Below are 24,926 nucleotides of genomic sequence, written 5' to 3'. Positions count from 1 at the left end.
GGGCTCGAAAGAAGGCTCAAAAGATGCCAAGGAGGATGTAAAGAAAGATGTCTCGAAGGAGGTCTAGAAGAAGGCCGCGAAAGAGGTCAAGAAAGATCTCAGGAAGGATTACGGAAAAGAGACTTGAAATCTCTCGTGATTGTAGCCAAGAGAGTTTGAAGTCTGTCAATGAAGAGAAAGGAAAAGGGACTTGACAGGTTGGTAGATAGTAGCAGGTTGATGAAGGTCTGAAGAAGTTGTGGGTGAAGGAGGGAGAGAAGGGGAGAGTTGAGAAGTGAGGGAAGAGAAGAAAGGCGAAATGAAGTGAAAGCTGTTGCAGGGAAGGAAGGTACGTTGTATAGTATGAGAAGGCTTCAATTGGCTCAAATCAAATTTAGCTCCCCTACCTTATTCAATGGCATTATCTGTAGCAACCTTGGAAACATAATGCAATGGATGATAGACGTATTGACCTCTGAGTACCAATTGAGAAATAACAATAGCCCTAATGGAGTATTCATGCGAAGATTTCATGGCTTTGATCAGGTAATTCGATGCCCTAAGACGGATGAGGGCTATCTGCACCCATTGCTTGGTGTTGGAGACTGTCTTTGCTTACTTCCTAAATAGGAAGTAGGGCTTCTCCCTTCCTCTCTATCGCCGCAACACACGCTCAGAGGCTTCCGTAGCTCAGTCACGCATATCACCAAAGTTGCTCTTGTGCCTTTTTTGCTGCGTAGACCTGAGTCCTGCATTGCCTTCTATGAGGTTCTGAGCCCTCGAATGCGCACTATCACTGCTTTTAAAACATTGCATACATCCTCGTGTGAGAGCAGATCTGACGAGCTCCTACATTAGACCCATACGCTCGCACCCTTTCGCGCCTAAAAATCCCTGCGTGCGCCCAAAATCGCTTCGTCGTCGTCCCATATGCACGATCGCATCGTTGGCCTATGGGGGGCATCTCACCAGACAGTCTCATCCCGTACAACCTCACTTCCAGTGGATCCCCAGATCTCCAGAAACCCGCGCTCTCTTGCTCAGTTCAAACGCAGCACTTTGATGCCCTCTGTGCAAATCAATCTCGATGTCCTCTTTCGACTTAGTGACACCCTGACAGGCCCCTCAGCCGCCGAGTCCACGCAATCGACCTCCCATCCTATCGTGAACGATCCATCCATACAAAACGCAAACCCAAGAGTCTACCCTTATCTCATTTCGGCCTTCATGCGCGTCGATTTGACCCTCCAGCTCCCGCAGAGCCTCACTGTCGTCAAAGGCACGTGCGACACGCGGGCGTCATCGCTCCCATCAAATCAAGCGATTCAATCAGTTTTGATCTATTGGAGTAAACTACCCACCCTGTCAAAAACTACAAGTACGCTACAGCATTAGAAGACTACTGAAAATACTGTCCAAATCCCAAATGGTGATGATGTTAATAGAAAGGTACGAAACTCAGACACAGTGAAGACATAGTGTCTTTACTCTGCGCTCCACGGAATTAGGTGAGGTGTACAAGTATGGTGGAATCCTGAAAGGCTGAAGTTTGAAAAGAATTGGTCAAGCTCTAATGGGATGGTTGTTCTGCTATGGTCGAATAGATTGGTCATGATCGCGAAGTGGTAGCAAATGCTCATGCTCGTAATGATAGCTAGCAGTGGTATTCTTGTGTGGTCACTTGCTAAATCCAGCCTCAGAACAAGATTTGGTGCGTATCCTCCCAATCCTTGAGTTTTGTAATGAAGATTCCCACCTGCGGGAAATTGTTCCTGTCCAAGACTGCCACCATCTGCTCGCGTGGAATCCGCCAATCACGATCACTCCTGTAGTTTACGCACAAGGCGAACGCAAGCTCGGAATCCTGTTCAGGGGCGTTGATCAAGTAGACCCACTTGGTCTTGATAATGTCTGTGTTATCAATGGCGCCAAGAAGTTCGGAGCTCAGATCGTCGAGAGGAAGGTCAGGAAACTTAGGGTGCCACTCTGCCCGTGGAAAGAAGCGAAGTTCCGGGTCAACGATTTCCACACTGACAATCTCCCAGGGTTTCATCCCGGCCTTCTTGGAAATGAATTTGAATATTTCACGGCAAGCATCAGGCCATGCGTTATCAACCTTATCTCGGTGGGCTTCGAACGTGAGAGTACGGCAACCATGGTAACGATCGTCCTGATACCAGTCATGCAACCAGATTTGCATACTGTCCGGTTGTATGTTGTATTTGGCCATGATGGAAGTGAAGAAAAGCATGCAATCCCAGGTTTTGAGTACCGAATTAGCAGGGTCTCCATTAGGTGCCATTCTGCTGTTTTTGAAAGGCAAGGGGGTAAGACGTGGGCCACCTGCTCGACCAACTTCGTTGATGAAGCCCTCTGAGTCAGTACGCCATCTTCCGGGATCTTCATGGCTATCACAGCTGGTCCGGGTACGATTGCCGTCTTGGACAGGGGAGGCATATGCTGCTACGAGCTGAGAGCCCAGGCTGAAGCCCCCATCTTCGGCGTCCCAGTAGATCTTCCATTTTTCTTCGAAGGATAGATCATCGAAACTTTGTGTTGAGCTGGCTCTGGATTGGGGTCGTGAAATAGAACGGGGTTCAAGAGGTTGAGTCCCAGGTAAAATTTCCGCGCCAGGTGAGTCTGGGATATCATTCAAGGTGATTTCCGTGTGAACCGATGCAGAACTTGAGTCAGCAATGTGAAGCTCGATGGACTCTTCTATGGCTGGAGAATTCGGGGTATCATTCGACGATATCTTTGACTGGGCGGTTGCAATGGAAGGCACTTCAGATGAAGATGCATCAGTCATAGCATTCAAGTCTGGAGTGGTCTTGTCAGGTGTGAGATTGGACAAAGCATCGAGCCCAGATGCGTCATTGCCGTGGTTCGAAGGGTCAGATTTGGGCATGCGATTGAGGTCCCGCGTAACTGGATCCGAAGAAAGTCGTTCGGGTGATTCTGGAGGCGAGCCCTCGGTAGAGCTTGCGGGCGAAGATTTCTTGGAAGTAGTGGGAGAAATATCACCCTCTTCGTCAGAACTAGACTCACATGTTTTGTGGTTCTCATTGCTGACTCGCTGCAGAGAAGAGCTGGCTGGATCATCCTGGGGTGTAGTAGTAACGGCGTTGGCGTCATGAGAGGAAACATTGATAGTAGCCGGTGGATCGGCGATCACAAGCTCAAATCTGTGAGAAAAGTGACTTTTCAAGACGCCTTCGAGCTTCAGTTGTATTTCGTTTTGCTCGGGGACATCTAAGTCTGTTTTTTCACGGAGCTTGAAGATGACGTCCTCAAAGAGGTGTTGGGGTAGGCATACTGCCTTTTCCATGGCAGCTGTCGTCATTTTGAATTAAAAATGAAGGAAGAGACGAAGAGAGAGACGAAGAGAGAGAGGAAGTGAGGAAGGAGTAGTCAGTGGGGCTAGATCTGCCGGCGGCTCAAGTGGCTTGGCAAACCTTAAGCCCGTCTTCCACAGTGTCCCGCGTCCATCCTACTTCCACCTTCTCTCCATCCTCTGTTCATTTCAGTTCTCTCCTCTTTTTCTTCATGGTCAATGTCTTGAACTGGAAATTCCGCCAATGAGTGACATCAATATCTGCTGCCTGCAAGAAACACAGGTACCCGATGATCAGCAGCCAAGGAAATGACTTCGAATTCGGCACACAACAAAGAACACACTTGACAAGTTTCATTCTGCTCTGGCATGAGGAAATTTCTCTGGCTGGCATTCAAAGTTAACACAGGCCAATTCAATAAACCACTTCGTCCATCACACAAGGCTGTATGTTCCTCACTGTGCTTCCACAACCAATGTCTATGTCTGTGTTTGTTCTTTGATTTTTTTCCCCTTAGCCATGGCTGACCAGGCCCAGAGATACAGCGCATCTGCGATAAAATTCTACCCCTCGAAGCAGTCTGGTATTGAATATCCGAGTCATTTATGTTGACACCTACCTCACATGGAGATTTTCAATCACCACCCCGTGGGCCATTGGCGCTTAATGTGAATATCTCGATGCGTGCTTTGAACTTTCTCTCGAGAGTTTCCATTCTTCGGTACTTATCATGAATCAGTATGGTCCGCTGAATGAAACCGGCATTCTGTGCGAACACAATGCCCAGACCAAGTCCCGATTATAGTCAATTCTCCCGATCACACAGATTCAAGCCTGCCTCAAATACCGCGATACAGGCGTGGCTTGCGCGACAAGTCAAGAGCTGGAAAGACCCAGAGACACTTTCGTGGGCGTGAGGCTTTGTGCCACAATAAGATGGTTTGGCTTGGTATATAAAAGACTCCATACAATCGTTGGAGTGTTGCAGGACAGATTCTTTGACTCCAGATCCAAAAGTGGAATGCTACAATTGGGGTTTCTACGCCTTGATGGCCTACTGGTTGATCAACGGAGTACTGCAGGTCATATCTCATATTTCATGGCATCTCAGAGTAAGACCTAGCCAAAGCGTGCGGCGCGAAGCCGATATCATAGACGTCTCTGGCAGACGAGATGCAGCGTCATTTTTCCGCAAGGCCGAGTCACCCAAAGGCATCTCAGAGCAGATACTATCTCTTATTGCTTGAGAAGGCCAGTTGATCCAAGACCAACTCAAGATAAGCTTGTCAACATCCGCAAGGCCGGACAAAGTCCAGGGCGAATATTGTCGGCATCAAAACACCTCCTATGCCATCTTCTTTCCACCTAACAATCCCCTAAATCAACCCCGCCCAACCGCGGCGCAAGACCGTTTCACCCGCGGCTCAGGGCTTTTTTTGAAAAGATTTTCCTGAATGATTTTCACGAAATCAAATCGCAATGACCAAGGGTCAGCGCACAACGTGGTAATTAGATTCAAGACGTGACTCCATTGTCCTCATTTAGCGACGGACAACGATGCCCTGGCGGCGGACAGCGTGGCGAGCACGGCTGTAGTCCTCATCACTCTCGTACTCGGACTCAGAGCAGCTGTCCTCTTCGGAGAAGCCGCAGCGGGAACCACCGCAGTCGAGCTTGACACGGTCACCCTTGCGGGTGATACCGTAGCGCTCGCAGTGGCACTCGGAGTGAGAGTCGCTGATGGAAGAGACAGAAGAAGGAGAAGAAGAGCCAGAGGAGCGAGAAGACATGGATCCAACGGAGCTGGGAGGGCTGTTGGAGTAAGAGTACTCATCGGACAGACGAGAGCCGGCGAAGCGGCGGGTCAAGTCGTCAACGGTGGGAGCGAAGTCAGCCTCGCGCAGCTGACGGGAAGCGTAGTTCTTGGTGGGCTTGGGGTGCTGGATGCGCGAGGGGGACAGGGAGCGGCCAGTAGCGACGCCGCGGGCAGCCTTGGGGGCGGAGCGGGTCTTGCCACCGGGAACATCGAGGATGTTGAGCTTGCGGCCGGTGGTGGGCTCGACGGTGTACTCGACGGCGGGGTCGTGGGACACGTGGTAGCCGTCCATGATGTAGTAGTACCAGTAGCGGCTTCCGAGCTGGAGCATGGAGGTCTGGAAACGGAACTTTCCTTGCCAGGCGCCGGGCTTCTCATCAGCGGAGAGGGGAATCTGGCGCTGGTAGCCGTCCCAAGAACCGACGAGGTGGACGGTCTTGACGTTGGACGAGGTGCGGAGAGAGAACTTGAGCTGAACGGAAGACATGATGAATAATATAAAAAATTGGTAAAAAGTGTCGTAGATAAGATGCGTAAAGAGTATCGTATAAAGTGATCAACCGGAAACTGCCAGAGTTCGGTTGTGTAATTGGTGTATAGACTCTTGTGATCTTGACGGGAACCGGTCCACGACAATGAAGAATAATAATCGAGCGAGATTAAATTAACTGGTGTTTGTTGTAGAAGAACTGTAAAACAGTGAACAAGTCGACCGGCGACAAAGAAAACTGTTAATAATGTTGTAAAATTCGAAGTCCGAAGCAGGGAAGATTTCAACTCAAAGAGCACAGCTCGTTTGAGAGGGTAAAAGTGATAAAAAATATTAAGGTATAGAAGAAAGAAAGAAAAAAGATCCAGGCAACCAGTGCTCAGGATTCGAATCGGACAGTTCTAACACAACAAACGCTCGCTGAAGAAAAAAAAGGAAGAAAAGAAATCTGTCTCGGGAGGCTATGGCATTCTTTTAAGCAGAACGATGTGATGAGCAGTGCAGATAAGACAAGCAGACCTGGAGGGCGGGTAATTGACCTCGTTGGTTGGCTTCATGCAGTCGACGCAGTGTCGCGCAGTGCTGTGGTGCCTTCACATCGGCAGCCAATCACCGGTCCCCATTTGACGCTGGTGGTTGGACTAATTGAGGAGAGAGTTTAACCTCCTGTCCTCTCAGGTGTCATCTGCTGTGATCCACTCAGACAATAAAGCACAGCGACCAGGGAGCCGACAGGTTCTGAAGACTTGGCAGCCTCATGCACCGTGGTGGAATGGTGGACTGGTGGAGGGGTAATGCGTTGTCACCAGCATATCACCCGAAATGCATATATTACCCTCACATCTAGACTCGGATCTCTGAGGTCACATCCAGCCTCCCAGTTGCAATGATCACCCGTTCGGTTTTCGCGTGGAGTGGCGGTGTGAAGCTCAAGCTCAAGGTCAATCTCACGATCAACTCGAGTTCAAGTCGAGCATGTGTGTCGCACTTTGCTTACTCGGCACAGCGCGCACAGAACAGGGACGACATTGGAATTCGGAGGTCAGACTCCAGATCTCACCGGTGCGGAATGTGCATGGCGTAAGAAGCTCACAGAGAGACACGGGATGAGATGCGCTCGCTCGATCAATCAGAGGCCATAGCTGGGTTGTGCATGCAGCCACTGTGTGCCGTCGACTGCCGAGTCAACATCATTCGGAAGCTAGCAGTAAATTGCAAGATTGAGTAAGATACTGCCATCTCATCGATATGGTATTCAAAGATCAACTGTCAAGCCATTCCAAGTTTAAAAGGGGGTAAACAATGATCGGAGAACAACTCTGGGAGAGATGTGGACGTCAATTGGTCAAGACGGGAACTCCGGGGAGCTGTCATGCCGCCAAGTCACCGCACAAAGTACGGAGGGGTAGGGAACTTTGTATTGTAGACTTCGATAATCACCTTTTTGGTTTTGTTCCAGTGGGATTCTCGCGCTTTTCTTTGCTATTGACAGTATGGGAGAACCAAAAATCACCGTGGTAGGCTGTCCAAAACACACACGCCGATCGGCGTTAAGATTCTGCATAGGACCCCGATTATTATGATCTCTTCGGCGGCGACCCCGATGTCTCTTCGTAAGTTCGGGCTTATCGTGCAGGGTTGGAGTGTCGTGCTTATGCGACCACAGTGGAACAACCTCGCTAGCTTCTTCGATCTACAGGGGTGTGTTCGAAAATGGAAGACGGTATGTGGAATGCAATTGGTCTCAATGCTTGCTAACACAATGTTAGCTATCAAACCGTGAGAGAAGGCGAATACTGGTACGTTATTGCAGGATATATTGCAAACCCCGACTCTGACCTTCGTCTAGGTGTCCATGCGACGAACAGCAATTCGAAAGTCTGCTAGCGAGGTACGTTGCTTGGTTTTGATATTGGTAGACTCAAACTCACTCGGCTAGTCATCTTCTCTGCGTGGTATTGGACTCCAAGAATGAAAATCCATTGTTCCATGCTCCCGTCCGAGAGCCCAAAGTATGTAACTTGAGCCTCGAGTGATGGTGTCGCTGACCAAACAAGGAAATCCTTGACATCGGGACAGGCCGAGGCAGCTGGGCTGTGTCAGTACCAGACCAGCAATCCGAATCCCCATTCTAACAGTGTATAGTGATGTGGCAGACATGTTCCCAGAAAGTAAACAAGTCCCCGATAGTATATGAACACACTTACTAACGAGTCAGCCACTGTCCGAGGCGTGGATCTCTTCCCTCCACCAATTGACTGGCTCCCTCCAAACTGCATAATGGAAGTAGACGACGTCCTCAAAGAATGGACCTGGCGAAAGTCATTCGACCTAATCCATCTCCGCCAGATGGTCGGCGCCTTCACGCCCAAAGAATGGAACAGCGTCTTTGAGCAATGCTACAAGTAAGTCCCCAAAGACACATCCGTGTCTCCACTAACCCATCCAGAAACCTCAAGCCGGGTGGCTGGATCGAACAACTTGAGGTTGACCCTCACATCATCTGCACGGACGGCACCTTACCCGCCAACTCCAGCACCGTCCAATTCGCAGAGGCGATTATCAACGCCGCAAAGCAAGCCAACCAGCCCATAGACACGGTGGACACCATGCGCGGGCGTATGAGCAAGCTTGGCTTCATCGACATCCATGAGAAAAAGTATAACTGGCCCATGGGTCCTTGGCCACGCGATCCGCTCCTCAAGGAGGCTGGGCGCTTGCATTATCATCAGTGGATGCATGGAATGGAGGGGTGGGCGATGTATTATTTGACTAAATGGGGGACACCGAGCCCGTGGTCGCCGGATGAGGTTCAGGTGCTTGTTGCTAAGGCGAGGAAGGAGCTGAAGGATGGCCGCGCTCATATGTGGCAATATGCCAAGAGAGTCTGGGCTCGCAAGCCAACTGAAGAGGAAATGTTTGAGATTCAGAGTCCGAGAGGCGAGCCCATCAAGAACGAGTTTGATGTTTGAAGTGTGAAGCTTGAGGTCTGGAGGGCCGAGCCTGGGGGGCAGATCGTGTTTTTCCCGCAATCTATTTTGATACCAAGTTCCAAAATTCACCTAAGCGGTTTCTCATATCTTGAAAGGCTTTACTCGGATTCTTCGCTATGTTTGTAGATGAACTGCTCCATTCATTCGGATCAAGCCTTAGAAACCTCAAGCCACCAGCCCTGGAGGGTGAACAAAAGGCTTGCCAGATATACTCAAGCTTGGAAGCTAAACCGTAGACCCCTTCCCAATAATTCCCTCCAAAAATCAAACCCTTCCCTCTGCAACCACCAAGTCTTCGAGCCAACCTTCATCATGGCCGCAAAAGTATGCTCTTCATCCGGGACCTCCGTCATCCCACACTTCACACCACATTCCTTCAACTTCTCAAACAAAACCCGACTAAGACCAATCGGAACCATCGTATCCGCCATTCCATGCACAATATAAGTAGGCGGGAACTGGCTATCCACATTCAGCACCGGATCAATGCGCCTCATCTCCGGATCCTCTTTCGAGGGATAGATGGTATCAATAACATTCCCCAATGCGATCTGCGTGAAAGCAAAGGCATCGCGCGGCTTCGAGAAATCTGGCCCCTTGCTTACCCCGGACTCCGTCTGACCTTCCAGCGAGACAGAGCTATCTGTTGGGACGGGGTATTCTTCATAGATTTTTTTCAGGAATTCCTCCGACAGATTCGGGGGAAGCTTCTTCGCCACGTGGGGGAGTGGGGTTCTCCAGGCCGCGTCAGTGAAGTGTACAGCGCCGTAAAGGGAGAGAATTGCCTTGACGGGTTTGGGAACATCGAAGCCCTGGGTTTATTAACAAGGTTCGTTGGAATATTGAGGTGGGTACTGACCAGGCTCAAGGCCAAATGTCCTCCGGACGACGTTCCGAATGCTGCAATGTTGTCCAGATCGGCGCGGTAGCCGTGTGTAGAGAGAATGCTATCTAATTGGCCGTCTTGGATCCAAGTGAGGAGATCACGAATGTCCTGCATTGGACCTTCAAGGATGTTCACGCCTGGACAGAGGCGGTGGTTTGGAACAACCACTATCCAGCCTCGGTCAAGGCAGTCTTCCACTTGGGGGAGAGATACCATTCGTGAATGACCGAGCATGAAAGCTCCGCCATGGATGTTGATGACTGGGTCTGTTAGTCTCGTGAAGGTAGATTCCAGTTGTTGGGTTTGAGACAACGCACCAACAGGGTGTTTCTGCTCGGGCGAGTGTGTGGGAAGGTAAAGGTCGGTTGTGATCCTGCTTCCATTGATCTCCTTGTAAACAACCGTTAGAGGGATTTCAAGAGACATTTTAGAAATTGTAGACAGTGAGTTCCAGAAAACGACCAGCTCTGGGCGTACTTATATGTCCGGAATCGTGGGGATGGGAATTCCAAGTTTGGAAAGCTGGGGGATCTCGGGATATCCGGGAGCCGAATTGATTCGCAACCTTGGAAAACGTTGGACGGCACGATCCGAGCTCATGATGGTTTCTAAATTTTTTTGAACTAGACTAAAGCTATATTACGAGAAGAAAACTGCACTCAGAAGTGATTCAACTATGTATGGCCGAAGTTTAAATGCAAAGGCCAACCCTCCCAGACGCCGCGAAACAAGGCCAAGCAAATGCGCATTTTTGCAGCGAGATCATTAAAATACAATGTAGAAATTCGAGGCGATCAATAGATCAACGCACAGATACTCCAGAGCGGTCAGTGAACATGCGGGCAGCAATGTTCATAGAGGCCAGCTCTTGGAATAGCAGCTTCGCGGCGTAGGGGATATGGACTTGCGAGATGCGATGCTTGTTGTTGCAAAGACGGCACTCAAAGAGACCCTTCTTCAGTTTGCTAGAGGGAAGATTAGTAAGATGGGACGAAAGGGAGAAGGGGGAGGGAAACTTACGCAACAGGGGTCATGAGACCGCAGTCATCGCAAATGTGCACACGGAAGGGATCAGAAACATCGAAGAGACGTTCCTTCAAGAATGCACTAGCACCGTGGGCGATCATACAATCGCGCTCCATCTCTCCGAAACGGAGACCACCGTCACGGGCACGACCCTCGACGGGCTGGCGAGTCAAAATCTGGGTAGGACCACGGGCACGAGCGTGAATCTTGTCGTCGACCATGTGGCGAAGACGTTGGTAGTAGGTTGGTCCAAGGAAGACCTGGGCAACCATCTTACGACCGGTGTGACCGTTGAACATGACTTCGAAACCACGAGATTGGTAGCCGTGCTCACGAAGGAGACGAGAGACTGAGTCGACGGTGACATCGGTGAAAGGAGTCGCGTCACCCTCGTAGCCACGGAGAGCAGAGACCTTACTCAACTGACATTCGATCAAATGGGCAATGGTCATACGAGACGGAATGGCGTGGGGATTGATGATAAGATCAGGCACAACACCTTCGCGGGTGAAAGGCATATCTTCTTGGCGGTAGGTGATACCAATGGTACCCTTCTGACCGTGACGAGACGCGAACTTGTCTCCAATCTGTGGAATTTTGGTGGTACGCATACGGACCTTCACGAACTTGAGGTCGTCGTTACCAGTGGAAATCAGTACCTGGTCGACAATTCCGTTCTCGGTACTTCGCAGGGGCGTGGACACATCAATCTTGGTGTGTGCCTTCGTGCGTTGACCGAGTTCCTCCGCATCAGCAGCCAAGGGAGCAGTCTTTCCAATAATAATATCTTCTCCGGAGACACGCACACCCGGAGCAACGATACCATCTTCGTCCAGCTTATCGTAGGTACCCTTACGCATACCCAGAGTGTCGGCTCGCATAGGCTTCTCAAAGCGCTCGACGACTTGAAGTCCAACCATCTTCTCGGTGTCCGTGTAAGTGCGGTAGAAAAGACTGCGGAAAAGACCACGGTCGATACTGCTCTGGTTCATAATGACGGAATCTTCTTGGTTGTAACCAGAGTAAGTGGCAATAGCGACAATGGCGTTCTGTCCTGCGGGCAATTCTCGGAAACGCAAGAATTCCATTGACCGGGTGGTGGCCAAAGGCTTTTGGGGGTAGTATAGAATATTGGCCATGGTTTCCATGCGCTGCGCATAGTTCGTCAAGAAAACACCCATGGCCTGCTTACCCATAGCAGACTGGTAGGTGTTACGAGGAGACTGGTTGTGATCAGGGAAGGGAATGATACTGGCACAAACACCCAAGATCATACTGGGATGAATCTCGCAATGTGTCCAGGTGTGCGCGCGCTGACTGAGGATTGAGCGAACACGCTTGTTGGGGTCGTTCTCTGCTTCTGGCAAAGCATAACCAGCTTGAAGTTGTCTGGAAATCTCCAAATCTTCCGGAGTCATGACAATCATGATTGTCTCTTCTTCTTCGGCATCGACATACTCGACGGCACCAGCTGAGATCAAACCCTCCCAGCCGAACCGCTGTGCCTCGCGCTCTTCCGGTGTGATGTCTTCAGGCAGTTCCTTGTCCTGTTCAAGTTTGCGGATGTGCTCCTTGTTGAGGATCAATCCACCGGAGTTCTCACTCTTGGGATCATTGTCGATGACGTAGAGCGGTCGGCAGACACGACCAGTATCGGTGAAGATTTTGAACTCACGTTCACGGATATCACGAATGAGACTGACCTCGTGGGAAATCATGTTTCGGCGACGCAGATTTTGCATTGTGTTGACCAGATGCGAGGGATCACGGTGGATACCAACCCAGACACCGTTGACAAACACCTTTGTTGCGTTGGGCGTGACTTGGGGCTCAAACTCCTCCAATACTTCCATGTTTCGTTGAATCATGAAATCAACGATGGGCTCTGCTGGCGTTCCAACGGTAATATAGCACATGAGAGCCAAGTTTTTGACGAGACCACAAGCCTGTCCTTCTGGCGTCTCGGCCGGGCAGACCAGACCCCAGTGGGTGTTGTGAAGCTGACGCGGCTTCGCAATCTTTCCATCTCTACCAATTGGTGTGTTTGTGCGACGAAGATGGGATAGCGATGAGGCGAAAGTGTAACGACTCAGCACCTGAGACACACCAGCCTTCGCGCTGGCTGCCTTCTTCTGCTCACCCCAGTTACCAGTGGCGAGAGCGTATTTCAAACCACCGGTGAGCGTGGCAGCCTTGAGACCAACGTTGAGGTAAATCTCGCGACTGCTGTCAACACAGCGCTGCACGTAACGCTGAAGGTCCTTGGTAACTCGGGTGAAAAGGACACGGAACAGACTTGCCAAAAGGGGACCAGCCAGATCAAGTCGCTTCTTTCCGAAATGATCACGGTCGTCGACATCACGGCGACCCAAAGCACACTGAAGAAGACGGTGGACCATGTATCCAAGGAAGAACGCTTTGCGGGTTTCGCTACCCTCGCTCTGCGAAATGTGAGGCAGCAATTCCTTCTGCATGATATCCCGAGCATATCGCACACGGCGATCATGGTTGAGGTTGGACTGTGAAGAACCACGCTTGGCAATGAAGTCCAGAGCGACCTCGCGGTCTTGGATGACAAAGCCCTCCTCGATACAAGGCTTCAGCATCTCCAGCATCGGTGTATCGTTCCTGTCATAGCAAATGTGATTGAGAATGTCCTCGTCAGAAACGACGCCCAGCGCACGGAAAACGACGACGATTGGAATATCGGCTTTGACATATGGGAGCGTCGATCGAATGGTCGGGCCAAATCCTCCCTTCGCGCTGTCACCCTTCGCGAACAGCTTCAAAGTAAGCGACGAAAGCATGCGCGAACCCTTTTCGACTGCACTTCGAATTTCGGCAATGTATGGTGTGGGACTTGGGGGTGCCTTCTTGAAAACCTGCACGATGTTTCCAGCACTGCGCTCCTGTGCGATCAGAACCTTTTCACTGCCGTTGATGACGAAGTAACCACCAGAGTCGAAGGGACACTCGTTCCATGAGTAGAGTGAATCTTCGTTCAGGTCCTTCAGGATACAGTACTTGGACTTCAGCATGATGGGCATCTTTCCAATGAAAACTGTTTCCTCCTTCATCTGGTCGTGGCTTAGTGGTTTTTCCCTCCACTCAAGACCACCTTGCGCCTGTGTCTTCTGGTCGCCATCTTCATCATCGTCCTCATCCTTGGCAGTCTTCTCGCGACCTTCCATAATTTTCTTTGAGACGCTGAGATACAGCGGAGAAGCATACGTGAGGTTGCGGAGTCGGGCTTCTTGCGGCAACATGATCGTTGTCGCACCATCTCCTTCTGTGACTGATGGACGTGAAAGCATGACGGTTCCGAATTTGAGCTCGTAACGGCGCACCACCACTGGGTTCACTTCATCTTCATCTGGTGGGAGGGTCTGATCGAGCACCACCTGGCCCTGCTCTTCCACCAGCTCCTGCATGGTCGAAGAGACGAATTCATCGAAAGAGTCGAGTTGCTGAGATACCAGACCCTTCTCATCGAAGAAAGACGAAATCACCGTCCAGCAATCCTCGGAGGTGATGCCCTCGTCGGCATCATCATAGAAGTCCTCCTCGTATGTCTCGTCGTAATCGGCCATGATGGCGGGGTATCTGAGATTCGGCGTTGAGAAAAGTGAGGAAGAAGGGAGCGATAAGTCGGGGGCTGAAAAAGCGCGAGAGGCGCGTCGGCCTTCGAAGGTCTCCGCGAGAAACGCTCAACGCGCTGAAAGAAGCGCCGGTCGGTCACCGAGAAGGGGGAGGTCCAGGACGCAGGGAGTCAGGACAGCTGCGAGAAAATGTCTGACAAGCTGGTGGGGATGAAAGAGGAACTCCCCGTCAATGATGCGATGAAGGGACTGATCTCCAGACGTTTGATGCTTCTCAGCCCGCTGGGTTTGCACTAGTCCCAATCAGGTACTATCACGTGATGGGGTCTTCACCGCTCGCTTTGTATGTATAACTACTTCCAGGGGTCTCTGATCTTACCAGAGTATTCAACTTTGATTTTTTTGATCAGTGAGTACGGAGTACATTACGGGGAGTCTTCTTCAATTTGTGAAGAGCAAGGGCTCTTGAGGTGGTTGGTTCCTATTATATGATACAGTGGATCTAGTGTGGCTTCTCGCTCACAAGAACTGCAGAAGAGTGGTGAGCATATCCTTGAAGTCCTGATGACCTGGTTCCTCCTCGCCAACTCCTTCAAGTTGTTCTGACTTGGTTAGATATGAAGGTTCCAATTATCTCTCGGGGCTTGGGGCTTACCTTGCAATGTGCTGCGGATCAGCGATAGATCCTCATCGCGGTCGGCAAGAAGTGAGACAATCTTCTTCTGTGCGCCATCGTCCTCGGCGAGAAGCCATGCCAGAATGAGGTCAATAGTCTGAACTCATTAGCACAAGTTACATGATCACTGGCAGAACACATTACCTGTAGTGAGAACAGGCCGGCATCAAACCGCCTAGACAACCATTCGCCAGCCATGAGCTTCTGCTCCTCCTCGTCAAACGTTCTCCGCTCTTTAGCAATTGCTTGTTCAACGGGTGTGACACGCGCGGCATATTCGCGCCTTAAAGTAATGAGCTTTTCGATTCTTGCATAATCCTTTTCCATGAACTTGGCCAGGGTTCGGATGCGTGGCGCAGAGCCCCCGGGAAGGAGACGGAGAAGCGAAGCAAAAATTCCGAGGAAGTGCTCAATGGCTTGACCTTCTTGCTAGAGGGACGTTAGTTTGCCGCGATTGACTGGTAATATTAAAGCATACCTTTTTCAGGAACATGCCGAAGACAGTCTTCAAGCCAGCTGCCTCGACCAATCTCTCGCATGCCGGGGCACCTCCAACTCCGCCCAAGGCATGATCAAGAACCCTCAAGGCGCGGGGCTTACTGAACTTCCCTTCCTTGAGCATGATCAGTGCCAGTTCAATTCCCTCCGCCTCGACAAATTTGATTTTCCCAGAATCTTCCTCGACGAGACAGATGAGAGAGTCAAACAGGTTCTCAGCAAACTCTTCTTCGTCTGAATCTTTTGCCGGATCTCGCTTGCGGTATGAACTGAGTATCTGTAGGATCAAATCAATACCGTCGAGTTCAATAAACTTCTTACGGTTCGATGATGATGATTGAAGTAGAATCGCCAAGACTTCTGCCGCATACTGCTTGTTTTGAGACACAACTGCTTCTTTTTGTTGGATGCGTGACAAAATCCAAGGCAAGACGGCGGCGTCGAGTGCAATGGCCTCTGCGTGCGATGTCTGTGAGGCGACATTCTCCAAAACACCTAGGTATTATTAGTTAACCCCACGTCCTTGTCCAAGGGTGCTCTGGAAACTTACTCAGCACATAATAGACTCCCGCCCTGTCGGTTTCGGACGCTTCATCGAGCCGAGAGAGGTTTTGTGTTAACAACTCAATAAGATCGGCTTCCATCTAGAATTCGTTAGCGCTGTTTCTGACCATCTTGGGATTCCTTGCATACCATTGCGTTGACTAAAGCATTCCACTGTACTTGCTCAGCTTCGACATCCTCGTCTGTCAATTCACTGATGACTTGGATCACGTCGATTGCGATATCTGCATTCTCATGAGACAAAAGGGAGATTAAGGAGCCCACACATCCCATTTTAGCGAACTCTTCGTAGAGGTCAGGATGCTCGGAGAGGATTGATAGACCCTTGATCTCATTATCAAGGTCCGCCTCAGAGGCCATAAACCTGCGACTGTGTCAGCCAAGTGTTGTACAAAAGCTTTCCTTGTCAAATTACTTTTTGGGGTCGCTTTCAAACTTCGCTCGTAATTCGGCGTTCTTCGAGATCTTTCGTTCGAAGTTCAATGCGAAACGGCGTACCCACGCAGCGTCGAACTTCTCAGGCTAGATCGAGGAAATGTCAGTTCCGGGCCTGCGCATAAGTGGCTGAAGTTGAATCCCACTTACCGCAATATCTTCTCCTTCGTTCTCATCAATGTATTCCATAGCCTGGGCTGTCTTTTGCTCCATACCACCGCCAAAGAAACGGCCCTCCTCGTCATCTGGGTCTTCCTCTTCGAAGTCTGGAGGAAGCTCGGGTCCAGCTTCCCCATCGTCCTCCTCGTCTTCTACCATGGCGGCCTTCCCATTTGATCTGGCGTCTCCATCAGAGTCCAGCTTTGCGGATTTGTACACCTCATCTAGTATTCATGTTAGAAAGTTTCGATTGGCGCAGCTGGGTCAAGGGCGTACTCGGGTCTGAGAGGGGCTCGAACTTGCGCTTCGCGCTTCCACTGGAGGTTGGCTTCTGTTCTCAGTCAGATAATGTCAAGTGACGTGAGATTCCAAGAGACATCATGAAACATACCTTAAATAGCTCGTCGACATTCATTGTTGCGACGGTTGGACGAATGGTTCAGTGATAGTGTAACCAGTTCCAATTCCCTAGGTGTCCTAACGGAGGGTGATGGCCTGCTTCAACCTCAAGAGAGCAACCAAGGCGAGGCTTAACCAGCGTGAAGGTTGTCACGGACGCTGTCGCATCTCCAATGCGCGGGCAAAAGATACGGTTGGCGGGAGGAGCTAGTGACGCAGTGACGCCAAGCGTTCCGAAGCCGCAGATTTCTCGACACCCGTCCATCACTTCCATCTAACAACATCAAATTCCGACCTCCATCACCTCCACACATCACACACAATGGCCCCCAACCAGCGCATCGTTCCCTCCGGCTCGCGCCCCCAGAAGGGCTTCGTCAGCACTGTCTACGATGAGGCCACCAACCCCGAGAACAAGACCATTGTCCGCAGCATCCTGGTCTTCGGTGTATGTGTCGTCATCCAGCCATTTTGCCAGCAATTTGATCACATCAATCTAACATATCTGCTTTCTAGGCCGGTATTGCTTTCCTCTCCTCCAGCTTCGGAGAGTTCCTCCTTCCTCCGTAAGTCGCATCCGACTCGAATCCATCAGGAACCGCACCACTTGGACATCCTTCTAACTCATTGCAGTATGTAATATCATCACCCCTGTGATACCTACCGTGACACGACTCGGACCTCTCCTTTTGAACCACATGGAAGCATATCGGCGTCGGTCAACGGAAAACATGCATAAACCTTTTTCACTCGGTGGTTTTTGGAATGAATAATTTGTACAATATTTTATCAGGAGAACATGTCTCATCACACATGATGACTTTGGATTTTGAAATCACGAACATCAGGAACTTTTCTGCACACTAGTGCTCAGTGCTGTGGTTCACTCTAATACCCTCAACGCGTGCGAGTTCCGGCCCGCGGTGTTCATCTCAAACGACCATGTCCAGGTCCTTTTCCTTGCTTCTCCAATCTTCGGGACAACAGCTGCAAATGCAGCAATGCCACTGGTCAATATTGTGGAAGGTGAGTGAGATGTCTGCTAGCCGTGTTAGTCGGCGTAAGCATCCCGAGGAGCCACATCTGTAATTTGTAATCTGTAATATTATGAAGGTTCAAAAATAATGCATTGGGTGGCATATCAATGAAAATGATCCTGATTCACCTCTTGCCAACACCTGGGCAGCTACAAGCATCCAATACAGCGAATCAACCAATCCTAGAGCCGGGAACCAATCCGGGGACACAAGGCTTGAGCTTCAACTATCTCAAAAGACAAAAATTTGGCACACTATGTGAGTTCTGATTCCAAGCAATGTCTGCTATTGCCTCGTAATGCAACTGCTGGGCTAGGATTATAGTGCATACTAACAGACAACCATGGTTTATGTATGACCTTGGGAGTGGGAAGGCCAGGGAAAGAATGAAACATGTTGTCACTATGCCCCAAAACTTCTGCTTGTGAGGAACCTTGGAAGAGTTTTGATATCCATCTCTGAGGGTTACTTGAATGGTATGGTTCATAATGTCTTGTTCTTGGGATGTTCACCGGCTCGAGAGGCACCCATGGGTAGTCGCATAACCCCAGGTTCGCGCCAAGTTGGCGAATCCGAAGTTCATTCCAAACTCTAACGCGACTATGTGCCTACCGAATCATGCTGTGTTGAGCCATTTTGTCTAAGCTGGGCACGAATGGCGTCTAATCCGTATTTCCCCATTGTAATTAAAGTCAGCTCGGCAATTTGGGATATATATCGGACCCGTTCATTTTTCCACAACAACTCAACCACCCACGAGTGATCAATACTTGCCAAAACTTACTTCCAAACATAAGGCTTCAAAAAGAAGCCAAACTACTCATGGAATACACCCATCGAAGGCATTGAACGTCAAGGTCCATGGATATAAATTGACCAATGTGATGTAGTGGCGATCTTGCCAAGAGTCCCCACACCCCACACTTCCCCCGACCCCGAACACCGCCTTCTTCCATTGCGGATGTCACCACCGGCTTCTCTCTACATGTCGATCACTTTGGTACCGAGGAATATTCATGTTTTTGATATATCACCGCACAAACCATACGTGAAAGGCTATGTCAACCCCAGATAGCCAGACGCATTCCCAGAAGCGCAAGTTGACGGAGCCTCGCCTGGATTCCACAGCTAAGCGCCACAGTCTTCAGTTTGATCCCCAGGTACCATGGCTGCATGAGTCTAAACCAGCAGCTGGGTGGAAGACACATGGTAACCCGGATGTTCACCACTCGCTGCCACTGGCCAACATGGTGTCGGCCGTCCAGGATCTGATAGACCCGGACTTTGACCCGCTCACAGCGATGCTGGACGATGAGCCTCGTTTCTTGAAGCCGTTGCCGGCTCGTATCGCGCCAGAAGATTTGGAATTCCTTCGTTTTCGTGGAGCTCTCTCTCTTCCCGAGAGCGGGCTTCGGGATGAACTGCTGCGTTGCTATATCCAGTGGGTACACAGCTTCATGCCCGTATTGAACCTCCAAGAGTTTCTACGGTGTGTGGCTGAAAATGACCCGAATGGAAACGTCAGTATTCTCTTGTTCCAGGCAGTTATGTTCGTCGGCACTGCTTTCATCGACCTCAAGCATTTGCAAGATGCCGGTTACTCAACACGGAAGGCAGCGCGGAATGCATTCTTCACACGATTACGGGTAAGACTCTTGGAAGAATTGGCCCAGTATCACGAAAAAGCCCTGTATGAATCCGGCTAATCTTCGCGAACAGTTACTATATTCCCTTGACTGCGAAGAGGACCGCATTGTGATTTTGCAAACACTTTTATTAATGACATATTGGTCTGATCCAGAAAATAGCCCACAGAGAGATATTTGGGACTGGATTGGAGTATGCAACACCCAGGCACAGTCAATCGGACTGAATAAAGACCCTGCATCAGGCGAAATGGATGTACACACTAGGCGTCTACGCTCCCGGCTATGGTGGTGTCTGTTTTCCCGAGATCGATTGATTGCCATGGGCATGCGTCGCCCATTACAGGTCAATGAAGGGACCAGTAGTGTCCCAATGCTCCGCCTAGATGACTTTGACTTTGAACCATTTTCTCCCTCCGTGGTGGCAAACTTCCGTTGCCGTCAGCTTGAAGACGTTTCACACCAGAAACGCCTAGCTATCATGTTTATTGAGAAGATGAAGCTTTGTCAATGCATTGGAAGGGTGCTATTCGCCCAATACACGCCATCTCAGCGCCAGTTTGGCGCCACAAACCGCACCACGGTCACCATTGTTCCTCGACAGGCTTCGGAGTCTGAGTTTGCTCGATGTGGTCAAAAGCTCGACTCATGGCTTAGTGCACTTCCCAAAGATGCACAATTCATCCCCAAAACTAGGACTAACTTTCGCGACGGCGAGGATGTTCTTTTACTCCACGGTGCGATGCTCCGTATGCTATATCATGCGACCAGCAGTGCTCTTCACAGGCCATGGGCGACAGCCACGAAAGATCAGTCCAAAAGCCGCAACGAATGGCGGAAAACGGCTCGCACAAAGATGCACGATGCAGCCGGAGGCATCACGCACATCATCCAAGGCCTGAACCAACTCAATTTGACACGATTTTTACCACAGTCAGGCGTTACCGTGATTCTACCTGCTGCCGTGGCCCATTTATCGAACACAATGTCTGACAACCCAGCTGTCCGGGAGAGCAGTGTGTACAACTTCCATCGCTGTATTCAGGTCCTGCATTGTTTGAAGGACATCTATCCAGCTGCCGACCAAGAGTTCGCCAATATCGAAGCTGCCATCAAGATGCAGTCCGGTGCATCCAGTACATTCTTCGAAGTCATGCAATATAACCTCGACGCTCCTGCCATTTCGTTGACAACTAGGAAGTCAAGCACCGCAGAATCCATGCCTACACCTCAATCTCATCCATTCTTGCACGACAAATCCATCACTGATATAAATACACCCACTGCAAGGCCACGAGCCGAATCAGCCCAAGATATAATGAATCAAGGGAACCTGAGTCCTCAAACCGTACAAGAGCCAGCTCCCCCAGTCTTCCCCAACGACTTCGACCAATTTGATGATCCGAACAGCGTGGACAACAACCCTTTCAACTTTCTCTCAATCGACATCGACTCCTTCCCCGACATCCCTTCATCGAGCAATTTGGCCAGTTTCAACAACACAGACGCGACAAACATCTCCCCATATACCCAGAATCCGGAGAACATCGACTGGGCACAAGAACTCTTCCGGGAGACCGACATGCATCAATTTAACCATACGGAGTCCTTTGATGAACATATAACACCGCAATCACCGCAAAGCCCCCAGAATCATGATAATTTCCCATTCGATTTGAAGCATACGGGCGAATTCCTCCCACAAGTTGAACATCGTGAGAACTCGACGCATAGTGCACGACCTGGGATCACTGGTGACTTGGACAAAGACCTTGGTTTTCAATCTGAGGATGATTTGTTCTGATTTCTGATATGGTATTGATTGGATCGTTGTTTAAAGCCCGGAAGCCTTTGTACGAATATTGAAGCTTGGTACTTACAATGGAGATGCGTATATCGCTGCTCAACCGTATTGTATCTCAACCATGCTTTTGCATGTTTCGCATGTCTAACTATTGTAGACGTTTTTCGGTATGATGAGATGAGCTGGACCTGCCTTGGGAGGAAGTCAAGTCGTGCTTGCCTCAGTGAGAGCGGCGCCATCAAGTTCAACACTGCATCTTTATTAGTTCAACTTCTACTACATCTCATACTTACCCTCATCAACTGTCACTCTTACATCAGCAAAATGGAAGACAACGAATCATCCGCTAATAGCGGCCAGCAGGTAAGTCAACCCAGTCGATGTATATACACACAACCAAAAGCCGGAACTTACAAAGGGCAGGATGAAATACCTGTCCCAACCGATGATCCAAATCCTCCCCCCAAAGATAGCAACGAATCGACTTCGTCAGACTACGATCCCTCCAACGTGACGCAGATCATTTCGAATGGTCATATTCTCGTTGGAATCTGCAATGACAACACAGTCCTAAAATATCCCAGCGATCCAAACAATCACGAACAGAAGTTGAAGATCCTCAAGGAATCAGTGATCCTGGGGCATCTTCCAAGTCATCCACACATTGTGGAATACCTAGGCTACAATGACTTTGCAATCAAGCTACGCTACTACCCCACTGGACCACTAAGCAACTACCTGAGTTCCAACCCAAATGTGGGGATCAGCCAGAGGATAGAATGGTGTGCGCAGCTCACATCCGCCGTCTCGTTCATCCACTTCAATTCTGTGATCCACAGCGACATCTGCCTTGATAACGTGCTTCTCAACGACCGTCTCGAAGTTGTTCTCACCGATTTCCAGGGTATCCTCCTCCAAAATGGCGAAATACTGGTCAATGGAAACACATCCGAGCGTGCAAAGTCATATATGCCTCGCAGTGCCCAGTACAACGTGCTCATGGGCTTCAAAACAGATATATTTGCGCTTGGTTCTGCAATGTACCACATTCTCAATGGTTTTGAAGTATTTCCAGAATTAAGAGATCCGCATGAGACGATCGAGATCGTGAACCGATTCATGCGGGGAAACTTCCCCAGGCCTAATTACGTGGGATATCTCATCGTGGAGAAATGCTGGAGAGGAGAATACACCTCTGCTGCCGAGGTAGCTATGGACTTGATCGGGTTGCAGAATATAGTCAGGTAGTCGATTGCACAGGGCAGTAGCTGGATATCTGTTCACTGGGATTCGGCTTGGGGTTGTGAAGAAGGCGGAAATGTATTTTTTAGGTGTTGAAGCGTGAGTGTTTGCTTTTGCTTGAAAGTCTTGAAATGAAATGCATGGGGAAAAGTGGGAATCAAGAATTGCATAAGTTAGAAAGATATTGTTACAGGATCGTTGATACAATCAAGTCAGCCCTCAGAGACACTCAGCTATCAAGTTCAATCTCAACGAACTATAAAACCCACTAATAGATAGATGGCTGGAAAGGCGTTGAGAAGACACCGAAGATCAGACGTCCAAAGAAAAGATAGAAAAGTCTTGATACTTTTGAGCAGTGATGTAACGACATGTGTGTCTAGAGAAGTCTAAGAGAAACCCGCCCAAGTGCTCCTTTGAGATCGTAGCTCGTATTCAGAGGAAATGGATGCTCTAAAATTACCTGCAATGCGAGATGCATTAGGCCTGTTTTGTCCAGCGATGACTCTCGTCACCCTCATCCCATGATTGTTCAACGTATCCCAACCTCTGCTTCACTTCCAACACCTTGGCATGGTCACCAGTGTTTTTGCCGAGGTTGTCACTGAGCTTGACAGCGGGACTGCCATTGGCAGTGGCGATTTTGATAACAATGTTCAGGGGCTTAGACTTTTCTCCAGTGGCTTTGTTTGTGAAGTCATCTGCAATTCGATTAGTATGTATGGATCAATAGCATGTGTCAGACATACTGGTGAAGAAAGTTCCCACTCCAAAGGTGGGGTTCAGGCCAGCCTTTTCGGCAATGGCCTTATATTCGAGGCAGTGCTCAATGTCCAGTGAATCTGAGAACACAACAGTCTTTTTATCGGTAATGTTCTGGCGGTCGTAGAATTCTCGGACCATCTTGACGAAGTTTGTAGGGTCTCCCGAGTCTTGGCGAACACCAGTGTAAGACTGAGCATAGCTAATTGCAGATTTGGGGTCAGGCTTCTCACTTGGCCTTGAGATAGGCTTGCTGAACGCATCGAGGAAAGCCGGTGTACCGAAAGTGTCGGTCAGAGCAATTCCGAGGACCTAGACATGGTACATTAGTCTGGGTGTATAGCCATTGACGAAAAAAAAGGCAAGACTTACACCTTCCCCGAAGCAGCCAAGCCAATAGCTGAGTGCCAACTCATTGGCGTTCTGGTAGTCATCTGTGATAGCCGCAATGGTCATGTACCATTCATGCGCCACGGTGCCAACGGCAGCGGTATTGTATTTCATAGCAAAGTGGACATTGCTTGTTCCAGTCAGGACACCAGACCAGCCTTGCTTCTTGCCTTCTTCCGCGGCGCGGCAAAGACCCTTCATGACCAGGTCATGGGTGTGGTAGTCTCGCCGACGTCGTGAGCCGAATTCCGAGAAAACACAGCCATTCTCCAGCAGAGTGCATCCCTTCTGATAGGCCTTCTCCTCTTGGTTCTCGTAATCCCAATCGGTATCGCTGAACTTGAAATACGCCTGGCTGGTCAACGCGAGAAGAGGGATTTCATATAGGATAGTGTCAAGCCAGAGGCCCTTGATGATGTATTCCACATTGCCTTCGTCGTCATCACTGCCGGTATCTTGTGTCGGAATGAATTTGACCTCAACGTGTTCGGAGGGATTGAGTTGGAAGGTCTCTAGGTAGGAGAGGTATGCGTCATTGAGGTAGGGGCACTTTTGGCGAAGGAATTCGCGCTCCTCGGCGGTGACACGGATGTTGGCGAGGTCTAGAAAGACAAGGGTGAGTAACCACAATGAGAGACAGGCAGGAGGATCTACTTACTGTCCAGCTGTTCCAGTAGCCATTTGTAAGCGGCGCGCCGCAACTTCATGTGCGGGGTCCGATTCGTGAAGCTGTAGGTCACAGCTGCTCCCATGTCAGCCCCAAACTCTGCCTCCCCAGTGCGACCTACTTACCAACATCTGGGAAGTACTTGAGGACCGCGCATTGCATGGTCAGCTTGTACAGGTCTGTGTCCAGAAGGGAGACAATGCCCTGCGCAGACACATCTTGAACCATTTTGGTGGTTTGCCGGGGCTTCCGGTCCTCAACGATAGAATTGCGGAAGAGAGTACGGTGCTGGAGGTGGGGTCAGGTAGGTTGAAATAGAAGAAACTGGGCTTTCACGTTTTCTCTTCTTTTTCCTGGCGCAATGGGAGCGCGGGGAACGCGCCGATGCCGATAACCGTTTGTTCTGTTTGCATTCCACGTATGGAGCACACGTACTACATGCACTAGGCACTATAAGCACTACACTTATTTATATTACTTTTGTTCTTTGTTTTAACACGCACATGGGTCAGTTGCAGCCTAT

At 49.8% G+C, this 24,926-nt stretch overlaps 9 protein-coding genes across 9 annotated transcripts; 3 read left to right on the top strand and 6 right to left on the bottom strand.

Annotated features, from left to right (window-relative positions):
* Positions 1-1,675: 1,675 nt before the first annotated feature.
* On the bottom strand, positions 1,676-3,322 carry N7506_009345 (uncharacterized protein; the record flags this gene model as incomplete). Its single annotated transcript, XM_056958638.1, has 1 exon — positions 1,676-3,322. One exon carries the CDS (start codon positions 3,320-3,322, stop codon positions 1,676-1,678), a length of 1,647 nt encoding a protein of 548 aa, XP_056808028.1.
* Positions 3,323-4,855: 1,533 nt separating this feature from the next.
* esdC (GTP-binding protein EsdC) lies at positions 4,856-5,617 on the bottom strand (the record flags this gene model as incomplete). The annotated part of the gene is made up of 1 exon (XM_056958637.1): positions 4,856-5,617. The coding sequence occupies one exon, from the start codon at positions 5,615-5,617 to the stop codon at positions 4,856-4,858; it is 762 nt and encodes a 253-aa protein (XP_056808027.1).
* A 1,496-nt stretch (positions 5,618-7,113) lies between these two features.
* Positions 7,114-8,592, top strand: N7506_009343 (class I SAM-dependent methyltransferase; the record flags this gene model as incomplete). Its single annotated transcript, XM_056958636.1, has 10 exons — positions 7,114-7,137; positions 7,187-7,233; positions 7,287-7,343; positions 7,390-7,419; positions 7,470-7,511; positions 7,560-7,632; positions 7,678-7,718; positions 7,766-7,791; positions 7,839-8,025; positions 8,070-8,592. 10 exons carry the CDS (start codon positions 7,114-7,116, stop codon positions 8,590-8,592), a joined length of 1,050 nt encoding a protein of 349 aa, XP_056808026.1.
* Positions 8,593-8,825: 233 nt separating this feature from the next.
* On the bottom strand, positions 8,826-9,925 carry N7506_009342 (uncharacterized protein; the record flags this gene model as incomplete). Its single annotated transcript, XM_056958635.1, has 2 exons — positions 8,826-9,425; positions 9,473-9,925. 2 exons carry the CDS (start codon positions 9,923-9,925, stop codon positions 8,826-8,828), a joined length of 1,053 nt encoding a protein of 350 aa, XP_056808025.1.
* Positions 9,926-10,301: 376 nt separating this feature from the next.
* On the bottom strand, positions 10,302-14,115 carry N7506_009341 (DNA-directed RNA polymerase II subunit RPB2; the record flags this gene model as incomplete). The annotated part of the gene is made up of 2 exons (XM_056958634.1): positions 10,302-10,464; positions 10,520-14,115. 2 exons carry the CDS (start codon positions 14,113-14,115, stop codon positions 10,302-10,304), a joined length of 3,759 nt encoding a protein of 1,252 aa, XP_056808024.1.
* A 528-nt stretch (positions 14,116-14,643) lies between these two features.
* Positions 14,644-16,871, bottom strand: N7506_009340 (beta-catenin-like protein 1; the record flags this gene model as incomplete). Its single annotated transcript, XM_056958633.1, has 10 exons — positions 14,644-14,726; positions 14,780-14,897; positions 14,945-15,229; positions 15,279-15,793; positions 15,849-15,942; positions 15,992-16,226; positions 16,278-16,384; positions 16,448-16,680; positions 16,733-16,787; positions 16,848-16,871. 10 exons carry the CDS (start codon positions 16,869-16,871, stop codon positions 14,644-14,646), a joined length of 1,749 nt encoding a protein of 582 aa, XP_056808023.1.
* Positions 16,872-17,177: 306 nt separating this feature from the next.
* On the top strand, positions 17,178-21,342 carry N7506_009339 (fungal specific transcription factor domain-containing protein; the record flags this gene model as incomplete). Its single annotated transcript, XM_056958632.1, has 6 exons — positions 17,178-17,303; positions 17,372-17,421; positions 17,730-17,885; positions 18,783-18,892; positions 18,964-19,538; positions 19,612-21,342. The coding sequence occupies 6 exons, from the start codon at positions 17,178-17,180 to the stop codon at positions 21,340-21,342; spliced, it is 2,748 nt and encodes a 915-aa protein (XP_056808022.1).
* Positions 21,343-21,666: 324 nt separating this feature from the next.
* On the top strand, positions 21,667-22,590 carry N7506_009338 (protein kinase family protein; the record flags this gene model as incomplete). Its single annotated transcript, XM_056958631.1, has 2 exons — positions 21,667-21,705; positions 21,766-22,590. The coding sequence occupies 2 exons, from the start codon at positions 21,667-21,669 to the stop codon at positions 22,588-22,590; spliced, it is 864 nt and encodes a 287-aa protein (XP_056808021.1).
* A 474-nt stretch (positions 22,591-23,064) lies between these two features.
* Positions 23,065-24,631, bottom strand: N7506_009337 (nicotinate phosphoribosyltransferase; the record flags this gene model as incomplete). The annotated part of the gene is made up of 5 exons (XM_056958630.1): positions 23,065-23,285; positions 23,334-23,658; positions 23,719-24,338; positions 24,395-24,478; positions 24,529-24,631. 5 exons carry the CDS (start codon positions 24,629-24,631, stop codon positions 23,065-23,067), a joined length of 1,353 nt encoding a protein of 450 aa, XP_056808020.1.
* Between the last annotated feature and the right edge of the window lie 295 nt (positions 24,632-24,926).

This window comes from Penicillium brevicompactum (assembly GCF_028827555.1).
Source record: "Penicillium brevicompactum strain IBT 35665 chromosome Unknown utg000006l_segment0_segment0, whole genome shotgun sequence".
NCBI lineage: Eukaryota > Fungi > Ascomycota > Eurotiomycetes > Eurotiales > Aspergillaceae > Penicillium > Penicillium brevicompactum.
Note: the sequence above shows the minus strand (reverse complement) of the source record. Positions and strands in the feature narration are given on the sequence as shown.